The sequence below is a fragment of the Magnolia sinica genome, chromosome 13, assembly GCF_029962835.1.
Source record: "Magnolia sinica isolate HGM2019 chromosome 13, MsV1, whole genome shotgun sequence".
Taxonomy (NCBI): domain Eukaryota; kingdom Viridiplantae; phylum Streptophyta; class Magnoliopsida; order Magnoliales; family Magnoliaceae; genus Magnolia; species Magnolia sinica.
The window spans coordinates 43,321,415-43,342,489 of record NC_080585.1 but is presented as its reverse complement, the minus strand read 5'-3'; the positions used below and the strand labels follow the sequence as shown (position 1 = coordinate 43,342,489).

General features: G+C 39.8%; 1 protein-coding gene across 1 annotated transcript; it reads left to right on the top strand.

Moving 5' to 3' along the window:
* Positions 1-2,228: 2,228 nt before the first annotated feature.
* LOC131223682 (DEAD-box ATP-dependent RNA helicase 18) lies at positions 2,229-19,621 on the top strand. Its single transcript, XM_058219146.1, has 11 exons — positions 2,229-2,610; positions 5,770-6,006; positions 6,427-6,687; positions 9,284-9,363; positions 9,492-9,597; positions 10,192-10,305; positions 12,221-12,319; positions 12,442-12,531; positions 18,196-18,302; positions 18,376-18,519; positions 18,977-19,621. Exons 1-11 carry the CDS (start codon positions 2,329-2,331, stop codon positions 19,452-19,454), a joined length of 1,998 nt encoding a protein of 665 aa, XP_058075129.1. The 5' UTR covers positions 2,229-2,328; the 3' UTR covers positions 19,455-19,621.
* Positions 19,622-21,075: the final 1,454 nt, after the last annotated feature.

Genomic DNA, 21,075 nt, shown 5'->3' with positions numbered 1-21,075 from the left:
TTTTCGACTTTTGGGAAGCCGTCGGTACATATGGGGCTTATTCTTGAAAGGTTAAATGAAGTGGGCTTTGAAACGTAAATGGGCCTTAAATGGGTCGTACAGTTGTAAATTTCACGTAATGATTTTCACCCTTAAAGCATTCCTATGTTATACCGTAACGTTTATTTTACATTCAATTTATCCATGATGTCACGAAGACCTGACGAAGAGAAAAACAAATATCATATTCATCCAAAATTTCTGTGACTCTAAGATGGGTTTCAATGGTAGACGTTCAATTTACCACTGCTTTCTGCAGTGTGGTCCAATTGATCTTTAAATCTATCTTATTATTAGTATCAAGCATTATGATGAGCTCACCAGATGGATGAACAGTTTGGATATAACACATACCTCATGATGGGACCCGCATAACTTACTAGCGTTAATACATCAGTTGTTACTGGCAGCGTCAGCGCACAGTCCGCGTCCTCTCCAGGGGTAATCCGAACCGTCCCATATGTGGGTCCCCGTCTGGATGAACCGCATCTTGAAATTCACACTTTTCCTGCAATCCTAACCATCAAATCAGTAACCACAAATGGACAGGCCGAAATGTTGTGGTAAACATTCTAAGTCAACGGTCAAAATCAGATAAGATTATCCGAACAATGTAATTTTAGGAGATGCTCCCCGTACGTGAATGACACCTGTACGTAGATGAGTAACGGAAGCGGACGGGGTGGTGCAGTGGTGTCCGTGAAGACGAGCGCTGACGCTCCTCGATCTCCGAGCCGTACTAACGATTTAAAGGAGAAAAAAGGGTAGGGGATTGGCTGGTGTACATCACACCAGTTATATAGCTGCTATTTTAGGGCTTGTTTGATTTTCTAATTACATAGGTAACTCTGAATGAGTAATATTTATTTACCCATATATCTATGGCTGGATTTCCAAGGTGACGTTGATCGCCAGCTTTCATTCGTAGCACTCCTTGCGTGACTGAGGAGAAAAATATTAAATTATGAGGCTCACTATAATGTATATGTCTTATCCACACCGGCCATCCCTTTAGCCAACTTATTTTATGGCATGCGCTAAAAATTGAGGCAGATATAAAGATTAAGTGGACCACGATATAGGAAACAATGGAAATTGAACTCCTATCATTGAAAGCTTCTCGAGGACTTCAAAAGTTTTGGATCTAATTGATATTTTTGTTTTCCCTTTATCCTTGGCTGTGTAATCTTATGAACAGGTTGGATGACAAATAAACATCAATGTGGGCCTTAGGGAGAAAACAACTTTCAACCATTAATGTCTTAATAATCATTGTTTCCTGAGGTGTGGTTCTCTTGAGCTTTTGATTTTTCTCATTTTTAGTTTGATGCCTTAAAATATATTTTTAAAAAAGATGGATGGTGTGGATAACTCACATATATCTTGGTGGGGCCACATATTTAAATTAGTAATAAAAGTATTATATGGACAGCTTTTCAAAGCATAATTTTCTGCTAATTTCAAACAAGTGGAGCAAGTAAAATGGATGTATTTCTCTGTATTTATCAAGAAAATTAAAAATCAAACAGCCCTTTGCTGCTTGAGACTAAAATTAAGACAGATCTAACTACCAAGTGGACCATAGTGTAAAGAGCCCTGGGGGTTGACCATCAACCATCCAAACCCTTCTGGAGTGACACGATCAATGTGAAATTTGTTTTTCCTCTTCATTTGAAATTTTAGAGGGAGAAAATCATTATCTTTGCCCCTATGAATTTTGAAGTATTTATTATATCAATACCCTTCACCCATTTTTCAAGATAATTTTAGAGTACTTTCAAAAAAGAAATCATATCAAAGATCAATCAGATGAATAATGATTCTCACCCTTAAAATTTTCATAAGGCCCACCGTAACGATTATTTTCCATCCAATCTGTTTGTAACGTCACAAAGACATGGAAGAGGAAAAACAAATTTCATATTGATTCAAAACTTTTGTGGACCCCAAAAGGGTTTCAATGGCAGATGTTCAATCCCCCTCTGCTTTTTTCATGTGGTCCACTTGATTGTTAGATCTGTTTTATTTTTTGTCTCAAGAATCATGACGAACTCTAAAAATGGATGGACGGTTTGGATATAACACATAACTCATGATGGGACCCACATAACTTGCTGACGTCAATGCATCAGCTATATAGCTGGTGTGTGGTACACCAGCCAATCCGCTTCCTGAGTAACCACCATTTGAAAACGGGCGGTGAATCTATCACCATAAGAGAACTCCAGGTCTTCATAGGGAGGCAGACGAACGAAACAGAGCTGAAGAAAAAAAGGGTAGTTTGAGGTAATGGCGGCAACAGCAGTGACAGCGGGCCCCGCAACAAACAGCGCCCTAACCACTGTCCGATTCTCCGATCTTCAACCGGCCCTCTCTCCGCCCGTTCTCGATGCCCTAACCCTAGCAAGCTTCCATTTCTGCACTCCAGTCCAGGCGGCCACCATCCCACTCCTCTGCTCCTTCAAAGATGTCTCCGTAGATGCTGCCACAGGTTCTGGAAAAACCCTAGCCTTCGTTGTCCCCGTTGTCGAGATCCTCCGTCGATCTCCCGACACTCCAAAACCCCACCAGGTACGTTCGTCCCTACCATCATCACCGTTCTCTCTTTCTATGTATATATGTGTAAGTTACACAATGCATTGAGTTGCATTTAGACACTGATCAGAGGATCCTGTCCATTCGATCAGTGTCCTGCATAAAATGAACGTTATCTATTTCGAACAGCATCTAAAATTGACGTGTCAGATTGTTTATAGCATAAAAAAAATTGAATAATCAATATGAACCATTCAATACTTGCCATGTTGGATTCAATATGGTTCGTAAGCATTGTTTCAATCGGTGAAATTCGAGCGACATGCTGCCAATGGTCAAAATAAAGTTAAGATCACTCTGGATGTCAAAGCTCCTCTGTGAAGCACCCAGAATTTGTATGTTGAGAAATTTAGTTACACCTCACAAGATACAATCAAAATGTTGAAAATGAGGGATTGAACAATCCTAAGACAAGGAAATGGACATGTACTTTAGCCTTGTTGAGGGTCAAAATTAAGTTAAATAAGAAACAAGGAAAAGAAAGGAGTGTCCTTGCATGTAAGCAAAAGGTGCCTCCCAAGACAAGGATACTGCTTCAAACACTCTTCTATGCATCTAAAACATGCTGCGGGCCGTCATGTCAAAGCCATTCTCTATGACCCCACAATTCCAATTCAGAGGGCAATAAAGGAGTTACCACCATGAGTGTACAAAGAAAAGTGCTGAGGAGAAAAGGAGCAGCCATTGTTCCTCCCAAGCTATGGCTTCTTGATCTTTGAAACTTCAAACTGTATCTAAATGGGTCCCCTAAAGAACACAAAGAATTGATCATAATAGTCAATATGGTTGGAAAATCGGCGAAAGGGATCATGTTATGACCATCTAGGTGAACTGAATCAGACCGATGACAGCCTAAAAGCATGATTGCCACTGACATCCTGGTCCAACAAGTGTTGTAGAGGACATGCACCCCAAACGAAGTAGATGAGAACGTTAGTCCTCTCGTCGACCAAGAAACTGACGCAGTGTCATCTCTGGACTCTTCACCATCTCAGCATAGAAGAAGAAGCGCATCGTCTGATGGAGAAAGGGTGTTGAATGCTTTGGCAATAGGGGAAGACTTAAATGTAGATGATTCCTCTGAGAGCACCCCAATGTTTATGTCCATGTGAGAAATGAACTAGGAGTTTGATAAGCTGATATCTATGATTGATACTTTCCACCCGAAAGTGTTGTAGAATGCTTTAGCCACCCCTCAATGCCAACAAGATGCATAATTGAAGTGGCTTTCTGTAAACAAATAAAGGCCGATCTCTCCAATGACAAGGATGTGTTGGTGACCAAGAAGTTTCTCAAAGAGATGCTGTCATAAATTAAGTGTTGGACTAAGAAAAAGTGCAAAAGCACCGATCGGCCCTACCCAAGCTAGATGGACCAGGTGCCTTACCCACCCAGATTCAAATACCCATCTCTGCAAATGTATGATGGGAAAGATTCTCCAACAAAGCAGCACCTCCTGGGCCAAAGGACCCAAAACTTAACAAAAGACAAAAATCGATCAAACAGTTTGTGGCAACATAGTTGTACAATCCTTCTAAATAGGCGCCGCTCTTGCTTCCAATATCACCTCGGACTCAAGCTCATGTCCTTGCTTCCTAACTATTTATAATTAGGAATGTTTTCAAATATATGCTTCCCTGCTCTTGCACTTGAATCTGTTGTCTCTTTGCTTCATGCTTCATGCAAGATGCAACTATATGTGGGAATCTCCAATCACAGAAATCCACATTACTTGGGTTAAGAGGTATCCTCTTTTAAACAACAAAAGTTGGAGCATGAAGCTAATAAACAATAACAAAGGTGCCCCTGAGAGAATGCCTGGTGAAATAGTACTTCTTTGATGTTGAGAAAACGGAAAATGTCTGCTGCCAACTGCTGGCGAGAGACATGATTGAACTCCCAAGTCCCACCTTGCAAATGACTGGTAGAAGAAAGAAAATTGGGCTATCTAAAATACTCTCTTATTCTCCGTCCTAACACCAAAGACTATTTTATCTCTAAGGGAAAAGTTAAGGAATTGATCTGTGGGGGGGTCATTGACCTCATAAAAGAAGAAAGCGAAGTCTTGTCAGTCGCCATCCCAATCTAGTTCGGTGACTTTAAACCATCTTAGATTTTGGCTGCACAAATGACTTATTGGATGTGGTTTCCGACTCTAATTCAAATGACGAGGGGTTGAAGCCCTACTTCTTTTGTAAATCTTGACTGGCCTATCATATGGGTCCGTCTTGCCCCTTGTAACAAAGTTGGGGGACCATCTAAACTTGGTCTCTTAAATCTGTGGAGACCAAAAATCAGGACCATGCTCTAAAACAGGCTTAAGCTGCTTAGACCAAGGTGTTCAGCGATATCGTTTGTTTTGAAACTTCTCCTATATTTGAGGTTTTGAAGCTTTCCCTATGGCTACTGATCAACCAGCTTAAGGAGCATTATCCTTTGTCTCGAAACTTCTTCAAATTTTGTTGTGAAACTTTTTTTTTTCATTATCATTACCAATTAACTGGCTCAGAGGGCCAATTTCTTTCGTTCGGAAACTTCTTCTAAATCTGAGGTTTTTGAGCTTTTCGCTGTTTCTACCAATTCATTGGCTCAGGGAACCTCATCCTTTTTCTGAAACTTCTAAATTTGAGGTTTTGGAGCTTCTCCTTTTGAATATCAATTAACTGCTTTAGGGAGCCTTATCCTTCACTTTGAAACTTCTCTTACAACAGAGGTTTTGAAACTTTTTTCCCTATGACTACAATTAACTAGCTCAGAGAGCTGTGTCCTTGTTTTGAAAAGCTAGTCCTAAATTTGAAGTTTTTGAAACTTTTCGTATGACTACCAATTAATTGTTGTAGGGAACCTTGTCCTTTGTTTTGAAACTTTTTCTAAATTTGACGTTTTGAAGCTTTACCCTCTGATGAGGAATTAACCTGCCTGGAGAGTAATAACCTTTGTTTCGTAACTTCTCCCATATTTAAAGGTTTGCCCAATAAGAAAAAGACTTGATGACCTATGGGCTAATTGAAGGAATGGTTTGATAGAGTGGAATGGCGGAACATGATTCAATGTTGCCATCCCTAATTAATTGGGATGAGGCTTAGAAATTTGATATGGGCTTTGCTGTAAACTAATTATCTATGCTATGTTCAGGTCATGGGGATAATAATCTCACCAACAAGAGAGCTGTCATCACAAATATACCATGTTGCACTGCCGTTCATTTCAACATTATCCAATATTAAGGCAATGCTTCTTGTTGGAGGATCAAACATAAAAGCAGATGTGGATAAAATAGAGGAAGAAGGTGTCAACTTACTGATAGGCACACCTGGGAGGCTTTACGACATAATGGAGCGCGTGGACATCTTAGATTTTCGGAACCTTGAGGTACTTGTACTAACCTTTGTTTCTTGATCATGGGCATCATAAGTTATACTTGCATTGCTCAACAGGGAAGTTGTCATAAAATTTGTATCAATTAGCAAAAAACACCTTCTATGATTTTTGCTTGCCATTAAAAAATGAGTTTTATTTATTTTTAGCTTGGCATGCAAAAATTATGGAGAAACGCATTCAGGATAAGCCATGCAAAATAATTGATAAAATCATAGAGAGGCCTTCAAATTAGAACCAAAGTTGATAGGCCTTGTCATGTGTGCCAATTTAAGAGGCATTTTCCTTAACTCTTTAATATTCATGCAATAATCTACTGTTTTGCCTGCTTGGAGCTTTCCTCGATCACATCTTTATTATGCAGTATTATTGATTGGGTCCATAATTCATTTTGATCCTTTTGGGCTGTAACAGATTTTGATCCTAGATGAGGCTGATAGACTCCTGGATATGGGATTTCAAAATCAGATAAATTCAATTATATCCCGTTTGCCAAAGCTTCGAAGAACCGGTCTTTTCTCAGCTACTCAAACTGAGGCAGTTGAAGAGCTTTCCAAGGCAGGATTGAGAAATCCTGTGAGGGTCGAAGTTAGAACTGAAACTAAAGTACAAGATGAGCAAGCTTGCTCACAAAAACTAGCCTCTTCCAAAACACCATTGGGGCTTCATATCGAGGTATGATTGTTTTATCAGAACTGCATACAAAGATCTGGTCCATAGCATTATTGGAATCTGAATTGTGTTTTGACTCTTCGACGGCAACATATTGGATTGGGGCAGCTGGGACACAAATAACGTTGGGGCATGGTTGAGCGTTTGCCTCTTGATTTGCAGTGTTCTTTGTCTGCCGTATTATGGGGATTTTACATTTGGGATCTTATTTCGGTGTTGTGATTTTGAGGGTATGCATAAAATCTTCTTTGTGCTCAGATTTCAATAGACCAAGAAGTGAAACTTTTTGCTGGAGACTGTTTCTTTTCTTTGAATGCTTGAATGTTCATTGTGCCTCGATTTTTTTTTTTTTTTGAAAAGTCACATATTAGATTAAGGAAAAGAAAATGAAAATACAAAGGAAATAGGCTGCACCACTGAGGGAGCTACACAGCCTATTATAAGCCTAAGAAAAACAGATTACAGCGCTTTAATTTTTCTACATTAACAGCCCATTCAACAATTAACAATCTAGCTCTAGACGCAATGTAATCGGCTAGTTTAGATATCCTGTTAAAACATCTGTCATTTCTTTCTTCCCAAACTGCCCACCAGGCCGCAAGCAACACCATTCTCCAAAGAGGCAACTTGTTCTTCTCAAAAGGAATCCCATGCCAAGCCTTTAAGAAACTACCTGCTGTTCTTGGGGCTGCCCAATTCATTTCAAAACGAGAAAGAATATCCTTCCAGATGTGGCTGATGAAGGGGGCAGTGAATGAATAGATGATTCAGCATTTCCTCATTTGAAATACAGCAAAGGCAGATGTTAGGGAGTATCATCCCTCTTTTTCTTAGATTATCAATCGTAAGAACTCTGTTCTTGCCTACTAACCAAGAGAAAGCAACAATCTTTGGAGGAGCTTTGTACTTCCATATTTTATTGGTGTAGATCTCTTCTTCCTTATCCACTCCTTTGTCAATGCATCTGTAACACGATTTAACAGTAAACTTTCCTGATTTATGCTTGTTCCAAACTAACTTATCTTCGCTATCCGCATCTACCTTGACTTCTTGAATACATTTTAGAAGAGCCATGTACTCTTCAACCTCGTTGTCCCCGAGATTTCTTCTGCACTCTATATTCCATACTACAGTACCCCCATTCACAGAATAAGATGCTGCTACTGAAGTATCCTGCTTAGCCACAATGCGGAAAATGCGCGGGAATTTTTCTTTTAAAATTCCCGCCCCTACCCATGAATCTGACCAGAAGCTGATCCTGTCTCCTTTTCCTGCTGAAAAGCTGGTCTCTTTGAGAACTTCTTCCTTAATCTTTAGCACTCCTTTCCACACAGCTGAAGATCTATATAAGGACGAAGATTTAGTCCACCAGACCCCTTTTGAGCACCCATATTTACACTCAATTAAAGAATTCCACAAATTACCTTCCTCAGATCCCAGCCTCCAAGACCACTCTCCTAGGAGAGCCCTATTCATTGTTATGAGATCTTTTATTCCAGCCCCTCCATCTTGAACATGCTTGCAGACCCCATTCCAGTTCAACAGGTGAAACTTATTTTTATCTTCCTTTCCATGCCATGAGAAGTTTCTCCTTAGCTTCTCCAATTTTTGTAAGATCACACCCGGGCACAAAAACAGGGACATAAAGTATAGGGGAAGGTTTGAGAGGGCTGCCTTTATAAGAATGATTCTTCCGCCTAGAGAAAGATATATGCATTTCTATCTAGCGAGATAAGAGTCGAATCTAGAGATAGCCTTTTCCCACATATGAACCGGAGGATTTCCAAAACAGAGAGGTAAACCCACGAACATAGTCGGGAGGGAACCCACTGCACAATCAAATAAATCAGCAAATTTCAATAGCCCTTCTTTCTCCATGTTTATGCCAAACATCTTTGATTTAGCCATATTCACTTTAAGCCCCAAGACCACCTCAAAACACCGAATAATCGTACGGAGGTTGATGACTTTTTCTTCCTCTGCTTTGCTAAATAACAGAATATCGTCGGCAAACTACACATGCGAAATCGACTTATCCATACCTTCGACTTTAATACCGCCATTGATACCTTGTTCCTGACTATTATCCAGCATTTTCGAGAGAGCTTCCACCACTATCAAGGACAGAAATGGGGACATCGGATCCCCATGCCTCAGTCCCCTATTGCTTTTGAAAAAGCCTTTAGGAGAGCCGTTAATAAGAATCGAAAAAAAAGCAGACCCCACACAGTCCCTCATCCATTTCCTCCACCTCTCACCAAAGCCCATCCGATGAAGCATATACTGTAAGAAACCCCAGTCTACATGGTCATAAGCCTTTTCGATATCCACTTTGCAAATAATACCTTTACGCTTAGATCTATGGCTCGAGTCCACACATTCTAAGGCGATTAGAGCACTGTCAATAATCTGTCTTCCCGGTATGAATGCACTCTGATTGTGAGAAATAATCTTCCCTAACACCCCTTTTAGCTGCGAAGCTAAGACAAATTTTAAGGGTAGCGAGTAGCAAGATTAACAAGGAAAAGTTGTTAAAAGACACTGGGATTTTGTATATCCTTCTTTTGGCTGTAACTTAATTTTATCTCTGATCATGCAGTATCTGGTATGTGATGAAGAGAAGAAGCCGTCACAGCTTGTTGACTTCCTCTCAAAGAACTTATCAAAAAAGATTATCATGTACTGTTATGTGTTACCATCTCATTCCTTTTATTGATGTTTCATACTTGTGTAAGGAGAAATATTATATAGCTGTTGTCTGATGATGTGCCATAATTTGGTTCCTCTGGTTTCCTAAACTATTGCAGCTACTTCATGACATGTGCTTGTGTTGATTACTGGGGAGTCGTTCTTCCACAGCTTGCTGCTCTTAAAGGTTGTCCCCTAATTCCTCTTCATGGGAGGATGAAGCAGGTAAATCTAAGGGCCTATGTGATAGCAAGATATTATCATTTCTGCCCATGCAGCAGTGACTATCTGAAAATTAGCTCCGGGATCCTTTCCACAGAAATGAGTTGGGGAGGCAGTGTTTTACTGCCAACCGGTACATGCCAATGTGTTGCACATGTGAGGGATCCAAACAGTTCAAAAGGTGTGCCATCACTTGATCATACCCTCATTGGAAAAATTGCGCCCATATGTTCTTCTTGCGGGCCACTATAGTTGGGTAATCTAAACCGTAAGTCGACTTCCCATCAGGTACTGACATGTCTGTCATGCACATTTGCAGAAATGAGTTGGGAGTGGTTTGTCGTTGTCATCCAAAAAAAGCCCCACGATATCGTTTTAGTAACTTGTATCTATGCCATTTAGCCAATTAGAGGGCCTTTTTGCAAAAACGAGGCTCCTCACAAGATTACATGCCATGGGCCCCACATGTTCAGATATTGTGTGCAATTGAGATCTAGACGGATGTTGCAATGCAAAAAGGGCCCTTAACTGGCCAGTTATGTATTATGTGTGTAAAAAACATTCTAAAATTGGCATATCTTCTATATGTTTCTTTAGATTGCAAGGGAGAGAGCATTGGCATCATTTACAAAGCTTTCAAGTGGTGTTCTTCTATGTACTGATGTAGCAGCACGAGGACTTGATATTCCAGGTGTTGATTGGATAATTCAGGTAGATGGTAGATTATTTAGCAGTTGGTTTATAAGCTTTTCTGTTATTTTTAGTCTGAATACCCAAGTCATTATGTATTCATATTTGATGTGCACGAAAGTCTCATTGATGGCTTGGATCTTGCATGTGTGCATGCTGACACATTTGGTGGCTTGTGGAGGGGCTGATCTCTGGATGCCTGTGGGATTACCATCGATCTTAAGCCTTCGATGATGATCACAGTGCATTCACACTCACTACTATTGATCTAGCACGCACATGCACACAATATGTACAGGTTTTGCTAATGTCTCCACCTTCACAGGGACATTAGCAGTGTCCCCAAACCTTTTGAGTGACGAGAGGGATGTCCAATTCCCGATTTGAATGGTTCATTCATTCGATAACTGGGAGCAAGGCACGATGCAAAAATCACGCAATCGGATGATCCCAAGACATCAGTAGCATGGAAAATGGACAATCAAGATTGAACAGATGAAGGTGGGGACATTTGCAAAACCCAATACATACTGACCCTTATGTGAGCCTATGTCATTGCCGGTTCCAGAGCTCCAGTGAAGGAGGAAACTTGATGTCTAGTGATCAGCCAATCGTAAAGCTCTATTTTTCTTGAAAGGCAATGGTGACTTTAATAAGCCGTTTCGTAAGGCTCAAAGCTACAAAAGCAAACTACATCCCGGCTTAAGAACGATCAATCATTTTGGTCAAAATCCTTTATACATGAAAACTTGCCTATTACAGTCAGCCAATCGTAAATCTCTTGCTAATCTACTATTTAATGCTGAACCAAATCGCTTGGAGAAGGCTAAGATGATTGTGGTGATGATGGCAATGATGATTTTGTGATCCATAGTGGTTGAGATACTTCTTTGCTTCTACCTTTTGGATCTTCATTATCAAAAAATTGCATTTTTTTTTTCAATATTTCATGTTTATGCTTTTGATATTTTCTTGGGTCTTGAAGCTTAACTCTTTTGATAATCATATTCAGCTTATGGATTTTGTCTAACTTCTAGGTGATGTCTAGATGCACTGCTGAATAAAATAGCAAAAATTAGTTCAATAAAGGCTAGATGACCAGGTTGCAATTACCTTGTATTCTTATTGCAAGGCTAAGCTCCAAATTGCAAATACGCCATGTTTAAGGGGTCCTTGAAAGGAATTTAAACAACTAAATTTGTATTATGAATTCTGGGAAGATAATACTCTCTGTTCATTGCCTCTATATTAAACTAATTATTGCAATTCAATTCAAATAGCTGGGACAAGGCTATCATGGTGGGAAGCGGATTGCGTCCTGCCCCCGCGTGGACGATAATCCATCCAGGCAGGGCTCTATGGGGCTTACTGTGAAGTAGGGGTTTTATCCATGCCGTCCATCTATTTTGCCAGATCATTTTAGGGTTCGAACCCAAAAATGAGGTAGATCCAGGACCCCAACACAGGAAGTAGCAGTGGTAGTGACACCCACTGTTGAAACCTTCCTAAGGGCCACTGTGATGTTTATTTGCCATCCAACCTGTTCATAAGGTCAAATGGACCTGGATGAAGGGACAACACAAATATCAACTTGATCCAAAACTTCTTCGGCTCCAAAGTAGTATTTAATGGCGGGCATTCAATCCCCACTGTTTGGTCCACTTGAGCCTTGGATCTACCTCATTTTTGGGTTTGTACCCTAAAATGATCTGGAAAAATGGATGGACAGCATGGATAAAACCTAGACATCACGGTGGGCCCCACAGATCCCTGCCTGGACAGATTATCATCTAGGTGGGGGCAGGATGCAATCTACTTCCATCATGGTGATATTGATGATGCTGATCGCAAGTTAATGTAATTGGTCATCTATGCACAACTTTACTATTTGAAAAATAAAAAAAGAAGGAAATCTGATTTTGTGGTGCCTATGCAGTATGACCCCCCACAAGATCCAAATGTTTTCGTACATAGAGTTGGCCGGACTGCACGGATGGGCAGACCAGGAAGTGCTATTGTTTTTCTTTTACCAAAGGTTTGCTTCTCATCTGCCTATATGATATTTAATTCATTGCTAGTCATTTGGCTTTCCTGCTATTACTTCCCAATGATCACTGTGTAATATTTTTTTTTGCTTATTATGATTTCTACATATAGGAGGACTCATATGTAGAATTCTTGCGGCTAAGAAGGGTCCCTCTCCAAGAGAGGAAAAGTTCTGATAATGCTTTGGACATTGTCCCTCAGGCAAGTAGTTATCCTTTGATTATGCTACATATATTTAATCAATTTTCCTCCGCAAAGAAGTTTGTAAGGAATGCGAACACCATATAAAAGCAACCCGAACTTGTCACATGTGTGAATCTTGGGCAATAGTCTAATTAAGCAAACGGGTGGTGGACCAGAACTGATGAGTACACCAGATTGATTTTTGGGCCAAGGGACATTCTTCATTGGACATGCCTAACAAACAGCCTGGATATTGCACACATGTGCATATCACCCTGTGTGGGGTGCTCGTGTTTAGCATTTCTAGATGGATGCTTGCAAGCCTCGAAATTCATATCAAGTCCCATCTTGTTGCTTCGTTGCCTTGAAAGCCATCTTTCATTTCTGACATAAAAAAACAATTATACATACACACACAAACACATACGTATGTGTGGTTTTGCTTGGGGATGTTGGCATTGTTCCCAAACCTTTGAATGACGTGTGGGACGTCCAATGATCAGTCAGGATGATTCATTCAATAGTACTAATGGAAGCAAGCTATGGTGCAAAAAACACGGGCAATTTGTTACAACCGTTTGTTGTTTACAAGCCATATCAATTGTAGAAGAAATTTACGAGATTGGGAGATCGAAGAATTTATGGGTTTTCTCAGCCGTATCTCCAGCTGTCATCCTGAAAATTCGCTAGAAGATAAGCTCGTGTGGAGGCACAACAGCTCTAAATTGTTTTTGGTCAAATCTCTTTATTCTTGCACAATTTCAAACTCTTTAGGGGAGGACAACTACATGATGGGAAAAATCTGGAAATTCAATGTTCCTCCAAAGAAATCGGTTTTTGGTTGGTTAGTAGGGAAGAAGAAAGTCCTGACTGTTGACAACTTAAGGAAGAGGGGCATGATAATAACCAACATTTGCCTCTGTTGCATGGCTGATGAGGAGTCGGTGGATCACCTGTTTGTTCACTGTCCATTCATTGTTCAAGTGTGGTCGACTATTCTCATTTCTTTCAATATTGCGTGGTGTTTCCCTTCCTCTTTTGACGGTCTGATTAAAGCTTGGCTTGGGCCAAAATTAGGGAAACGGAGAACAATAATGTGGAGAATGTGTCTGTTGGCAGTCTGGTGGTCGGTTTGGGAAGAAAGAAACAGGAGATGTTTTTCAGGGACCTCTAAATCATCGGGTTCAACAATTCTGAGAGCCCAACATTTCTTAGCAAATTGGGGACTCGTTTTACCCAATCTATAGACTGTATTTTGTTTTGTTTTGCTTTGGAGGTTGCTTCTCTCGCTATCTCAGCGGGAGTTTTCCTTCTTTCTCTTGTATTTTGATCTTTTCAATATAACTTCGTCACTTTAAAAATAAAAAATAGATCACATGGTTCGAATTATCAAACCAAAGTTTTGCTTTTGAATCGTAAGCAACACAGAGTGGGATCTACCTAGTAAATGTTTCAAGATGATGATGGGAGCTTTTTTGTTTCTTGGGATCTATCTAGTAGATGTTTTTAAATGTGTTTGGAGCTATTTTGTTTCTCTACTCAATGTTAGTTGTTTGTTTTCCATGATTTTGATTGGACGCTTAGGTTATCTGATTGGCGTGATATTTACACCATGGCTTGCTCCTAGTTACATGTATGAATGGATGGTTCAGATGGACAATAGGTCACTTCATGTGCTATGTAAAAGCTTCGAGGACGTTGCTAATGTTGGATGGACGATAGGTCACCCCATGTGCCATTTAAAAGCTTCAGAGACATTTGGGGATGTTAGCAACTCATGGGTTGCTAACATCCCCACACTCATGGGGACATTGCAATGTCCCCGAAGCTTTTACATGGCACATGGGGTTGACCTATTGTCCGTTTGAACCGTTCATTCGGATGATCCTAAGCATCCAATCAATTTCATGGAAAACAAACAACCAAGATCCAAGATTGAGTAGAGAAACAAAATAGCTCCAGTCATCATCTTGAAACATCTACTAGATAGATCCCAATTTGTATCGTTTATGATTCCAAACAATGTTTTAAATAGCGATAGCATGAAGCATAGCGTTCACCCCCCTGAAGCATGAGGCGTAAGCTACATAGTGTGTAGCTACACACTTCTTCTGGATTTTTAATCAAGGTTGCACTTGGTTGCATCATTTCATGATATTCTCCACCAAATTAGGCTGATTAATAATGAAATTTAATAAAATTTCATGATATTTGGTGCAATCAAACGCAATCTAAAGTAATAAGAAAGGGCATTGATTAGGTATAAAGGTAAAGAAAGAGCAACAAAGTTGATTTAATATTGTAACTTAGTGCTCGTGTGGCATCTCTACTCTAATTCAATAAGAGCCTACTCCAATAAGCTCATTTTGTTCTAGCTCTTGTTTTAAATAAGTTCATTTGGTGAAATCACTTTTTCAAGTCGAAAAAAGCTCCTATTTGAAATAAGCACGTTTGGTAAAACTTTCAAATAAGAGCTTTTTCATAGGGTAGTTAATGTCATTTTTAAAGATTACAACAACTCTATTATAAGAGCAATCTAGATGGTTGTTTTGGTGGATCTCACTATAGAAGAACCATGCTCCAAATGACAGAAGAATGGGTGGCTACAATCTTCATATTTTAAAACATGTGTGCCATCCATAATGTCGTACGTTAGATGTGGATCGTTCATCATATGGAGCCCGCCTTTGATGTGGACTGTCCATCGCGTGAGTGAAACCTTCAAAGTGGGTTGTCCATCATGCAAGACCGTCTTGGATGTGGACCATTCATCATTAGGGCCCTCCTTGATGTAGGTCATCCATCATGTGAGGCCCACCATCAATGCTAATTATCTTTTATGTAGGCCCCCTCAATGCCCACTACCCATAACCCATTATGTGGAGTCCACATTTGATGTGTCCATAATGTGGGCCCTACCTTTGAAGTGGATTGTCCATCATGTGGGGTCCACTTTTGATATCCACCATTTATCGTGTGGGACACGCCTTCTGTGTGGATAATCCATCATGTGGCCCACTTTGGATATGGGCCATCCATCATGCGAGACCTTGCATGTGGACCATCCATTAGGTGGGGCCTACATAATGTGGATTGTCCATTATGAGGGTCCTCACTTTGATGTGGGCTTCCATATATGAAGCCCACTCTGTCCATTATGTGGGTCCACCTTGTTGTGGACCGTTCATTGTGTGGGCCCCTACCTTTATTGGTTGTTCATCTTGTGGGCCCACCCTTGATGTCCACCGAGCATCGTGTGGGTCCCACCTTTGTTGTGGACCATCTATCATGTGGGCCCACTTGATGTGGATAGTCCATCATGTGGGGCCACATTTTGATGCAAGTCATCCATCACGTGGGACCCACCCTTGATGTCCACCATCCATCATGTAGGTCCCACCTTTGTTATGGATCATCCATCATGTGGGGCCCAACCTTCAATATGGGTCATTCATCATGTGGGCCCACTTTTAATGTCAACCTTCCATCACGTGGTCCCACATTCAATGTCCACCATCCATCATGTGGATCCCACCTTTGATGTGGGTCGTTCATCATGTTGACCTACCTTGAAGAGATTGTAAAGAGAAGACAAGAGGGCAATATGTGAATTATTTGAAAAGTTTAAGGACAAACTTGTCCAAAGATTAGCCAAAAAATGTCTACCCGCTTAAGCCATATAAGCTTTTTTTCAAAAGTTAACCCCTTCCCAACTTATAAAATTAGAGCTTAATTGCTACTTTATAAACAAATAAACCCCCTAATTAAAACTTTTTCTTTTTTTTCTTCAGAAATAAGCCAATAAGCTCTTATTTGTAGAGATGCCAAATGCCCCCATATATTATTTTACTAAAAGCATTGAAAAGATTAAATAATATTGATTCAAAATAGAAAAATGTAACAAAGCATTGAAAACATTAATTGATTTTAATGTTGTAGTGAAAAGTAACTTGTAATGTACTAATGTGAGCTACATAGCGTATAGCGTAGTTTATGTAGAGTGTAGCATATGCAAATTATCATGTAACATAGGCTACATGTGACTTAAGCTATTCATGAGCTGCACAGCATGAAGGCACATATGCTACACACCGTAGCGTATCTATTTAAAACATTGATTCCAAAGTACAACTTTGGTTTGATGATTCTAACCATGTGATGATGGCTTGTAAACAACGGACGGTTGTAACAAATTGTACCTATTCAAAGGGTTAGGATCATCTGATTGGCGTGATTTTTGTAACATGGCTTGCTTCTAGTTGTATGGATGAATGGTTTAGATCGACGATAGGTCACCCCGTTCACACACACACGTAACAACTAAAATTTTATGATGTAGATCCTCCAGTTGAATTGTTTCTTCAATCTTTCTGATTCATTATTAATAAAATATACAGGCGATATTAGGATGCATTTTCTAGAAGTGTTTTACACTTTGAATGATGGAAGTGCTAGAAGTTATTCCATAATGGAAATGCATTGCAATTTTTTTGAAGGGCGAAATGCATTTCATTTGTTTCCTTCTCTTTTCAGAATGTGAATGTGCAAGTTCAGGATCCTTTTTTGTTTGTTTGTTTAGAACATTAAAAGTGCGTGCCATTTGATATTCTTATGTATTGCCAGTATCTGGTCGATGTATATACTATATTATTGTTTATCACGGTATGCTGAAGCTCCTCCACAGGTATTACTGACATACCACCTACATGTTACTGATAGCATATAAATCAACCTACAGCAATATAATCATACACCATGTCGCCGATAAGTTCCTTCTGTGTGTCTATGTTCCCTACTTGATTAAGCATTCTAAACCTAGGTGAGACCAGAAGAACAAATGCAATTTAGCATCAGGATTAGGGTATGTTTGGTTGCACCAAATATTATGATATTTCATGATTAATCAGTTTAATTTGGTGCAAAATGTCATGAAATTTCATTATAATTGGTGTAACCAAACATACCCTTAAAATTTCATGCAATGTTTTAGAGAAGCCAATGACATTGTGGAGACTCTTACTAGTTAGGGTCTCATTGTCCAGTTTTTGATCTTGTGCCCTTATTCTCTTTCTGAATAAAATTTTGTTATCCATTAAAGAAAAGCAGAAGAACATGCATTCTCCGAACAGTTGTGCCAAAACAACTTGCACTTTTGACCTGAATGTGATTTTTATGATGAAAACACACATTTCCTTAATTAGATGAGAATTATAGGGGTCTTGGTGCATTGGGATGTCTACATTTCTTTATTTGCCCAATTTGTGCAGGTGTTTGGTTATCCAGATGGTCTGATGTGTTCATACCATGGATGGCGGATCCCTAAAAGTCCCCCAGACTGAAAGTCCTAACCCTTTGATCTGTTGCTCACACATAGATGGTTAAGATAAAACAAAGCAACTGCCTGGAAAAGTATTAGTTGGATGGTAGGGTCATAATGTAGAACTTATTTAAGCCATCCTCCGTCATGGCAGGTCCCATGAAGGTCAGCGGCCGAGACTAATCATCCATGGGACCTGCTTTTATGTACTGGGGACATCTGAGCACTGTGCAAGTCCTAATGTATTAAGTGCCTATAGCTCCTTGGAATTTGGTTTGCTACTTTCTGTGAAAACTATTTGTTCTGCAATATACATGAAAAGAAAAGTTCTGTGATAATCTCAATGCTAAAATCACCTTCTGCAGATACGCTCTGTTGCTAAAAAGGACCGTGATGTCATGGAGAAGGGACTTAAGGCGTTCGTCTCATACATACGTGCATATAAGGAGCATCATTGCTCTTACATTTTCAGGTTCTTCCATCCACCACCATTATTTTTCAAATCAGCTTAAATTGTTTCAATGCACTTAGATCAGATCTTTCAGGTGGAAAGAATTGGAGATTGGGAAGTTGGCCATGGGACATGGCCTACTACAGCTCCCTTCAATGCCCGAGGTAAAGCATCACGCCCTCTCAACTGATGGTTTTACACCTGTAGATGGTGTTGATGTGATGCTGGTCAAGTACAAGTAAGCACACTTTCTAACTCATACTAAGTCTATTTTCCTAGCCGATCTGGCATGTGCCATCCAGGTAATAGTTTTAAAATAAATTAAGGCTACTTGGGAAACCTGCACCCATTGTGTATGTGATGCAGTCGTAAATCAGGCCAGTCCCGTAATTAGTTGGGCCACATTCATATGAAGAAAATATTCACCAGCTTTTCTTTAAGGCCAACCTGATGACCACGTTCAGCTTGGCAGAAAATGGATGCCTAGAAAAGAAAACAGACCTATGGTTCACTCGCAACATGCATGTAGCCTGCCTACTGATATTTAGCAGCCTGATTTTCGTGCAACAACACATACATGACAGGACCCACCTGATGATTGGCCTGGACCTCCTTGCACACGTGCCGTGGTTTGATTAGGAAATCCTGGAGTCTTAGGAGGGTTCTAATCACAAATTTATTGTCTGTATTTGTAGAGATAAATCTCGGGAGAAACAGCGACAGAAGAACTTGCAGGCAAGCAAAACAGCTGACCGCAAGGAACCTAAACCTGAAAAGCCGAAGCCAAATCCAAGTGGTGTTGGTACCAAAACTAGGAAAAAAACAGGCAGGCAGCGCCGAGCAGCTCAGAACGTTGAAGATGCAGAGGAGCTGGAGCGGGAGTACCGATTATTGAAAAAACTGAAGAGAGGGGCCATTGATGAAAGCGAGTTTGATAAGCTTATGGGTGTCGATGGTTCCTTCGAAGAGCTTGAATCACCGGATTGTGACATTAATAACTCTGCCGTGGCAAGTCATACTGAGCTTGAGATGTCAGGGCAAAACAAGAAGCAAAAAGGAAAAGTGAAAAGAAGAGGAGCGAAATTCGGTGACCGGAAAGGAAATAAGAATTTGAAATTTAGTTCTGGGGCAAAGAATAACAAAAGACGGAACCAAGTTCGTTCCTTTAGCTAATTTATTTTTGTTTTATTTCATTTTTGCTAAGTTGGGTGACCTTGTTTTTGTACAATAGTGGCCATAGAACTCCCCAATTCAGCATACAACATATGCAGAGGGAGTTTGTATGTGGATCAGGAAATTTTGAGAAAGCCAAAATGATGGTTATAGGCCTTTTGTGTTCTCATTCCGCAGTGGAGATGTTTTTTTTTTTTTTTTGGGTAATCCATTTTTAAAAATTTTGATTGGGTATCTGAAATGGTAAATGGATGCATGGTATAAAATCGCCTTGTTTGCAATTTCTTGGACTCAAAATTTCGTTGGAGATTTTCAAAATTTGGGGTTTTTCTTGGCATATTATTAGGAAAATCTCACCAAAAAATAAAAATATCTTAAAATGTTTATTGTCAATTATTAAATATATTTTCTAAATACATGCTAATATGACAAATTTCTTTGAGTATTTTTAGCAATAATATCCTGATAAAATGGGATATTTTTATATCTGCCAATATCTTGAAAATCTTGTGATAATATCATTTAATGTATTTTTCTGTAAAATATGGCAAGATTTTTAAAAATCACAGTAATATTGGTCGCAGTAGTTAGATGGAATTGATTTTCGCAGCAGAAAAAGAAAAAAAAGAAAAAAAAGAAAGAAGCAAGAAAGAGCATAAGACGGATAGGGTAGCCTACTCCTTTCTGGTGCTAGCAGAAAGGAGAAGGCTCAGTGCGGACTGTGATAACGAATCTGTTATGGCTACTCCAAATCCACAAATACACAATGTAACTAGGTCTCCTGTAACCCTACACGTGGGTCAATGAAAATGTTTGCAAATTTCCCCCCATGAAGTGACTATTTTACACCTTTCATGAAATGAAGGACAAGAACTCTAGCAAGGAATGCAGACCAAAAAAGGAAGATTTCGATGGTCCAAACCATTGATAGGATGGGTGCCAGTATTCATGGACATTCACCAGAAATCTCAAAGGTGGGCAAATCCTGACCCTTCAATTGATGGTCGGGAAATAGATCATTAAAGAAGAAAATACATGTCTCACATTCTGCTGAAAGAAGCCAAAAGCTTGAACAGCTAGGATCTTCTAATCAGTTAGTTTTTTGTCACTTGGGATATCCTCTGGGCCCATCATACAAACAGCTTGGATAACTCAGTCAGCCCTATATACCAGCACTGTATTACACCTTTGTCATAATCACCCAAGACCTTGGACTGGCAACATGGTGTTAGACTATGTGCGGCCTATCAGACCCGAATTTCATAATGTGCACTGAGAGGCCTTAAACTGGTCACATGGTGTTAGATCAAGGGCAGCCTATCAGACCTGTTGGACACATTTACATGTCTTGATGTTCATTTGAGTTTGTGGGTGATTTATACACATGATTATTGGTTTGGTTAATTAGTGGTGTGAACAATAAGAGGAGTGCATGATGAAATGCACGTACATGTCAGACGTACCTCTGCCTTAGTGAGGTGATCATTTGTTAGGAAACAATGAATTTAAATAATTATGGAAATTGGTTTCCTAGCTTTGTGCTTTTTCCTTTGTTTCCAGTGGGTGTAGTCCTTTATTGAAAAAGAGTAAAGAAATCTAATGCTTTCTAATAGAATCCTTC

Coding starts and splice junctions, on each gene's coding strand:
- LOC131223682 (XM_058219146.1), top strand. CDS start 2,329: ATGGCGGCAACAGCAGTGACAGCGGGCCCCGCAACAAACAGCGCCCTA. Junction 2,611..5,769: donor ACACTCCAAAACCCCACCAG/GTACGTTCGTCC, acceptor TGCTATGTTCAG/GTCATGGGGATAATAATCTC. Junction 18,520..18,976: donor GTGATGCTGGTCAAGTACAA/GTAAGCACACTT, acceptor CTGTATTTGTAG/AGATAAATCTCGGGAGAAAC.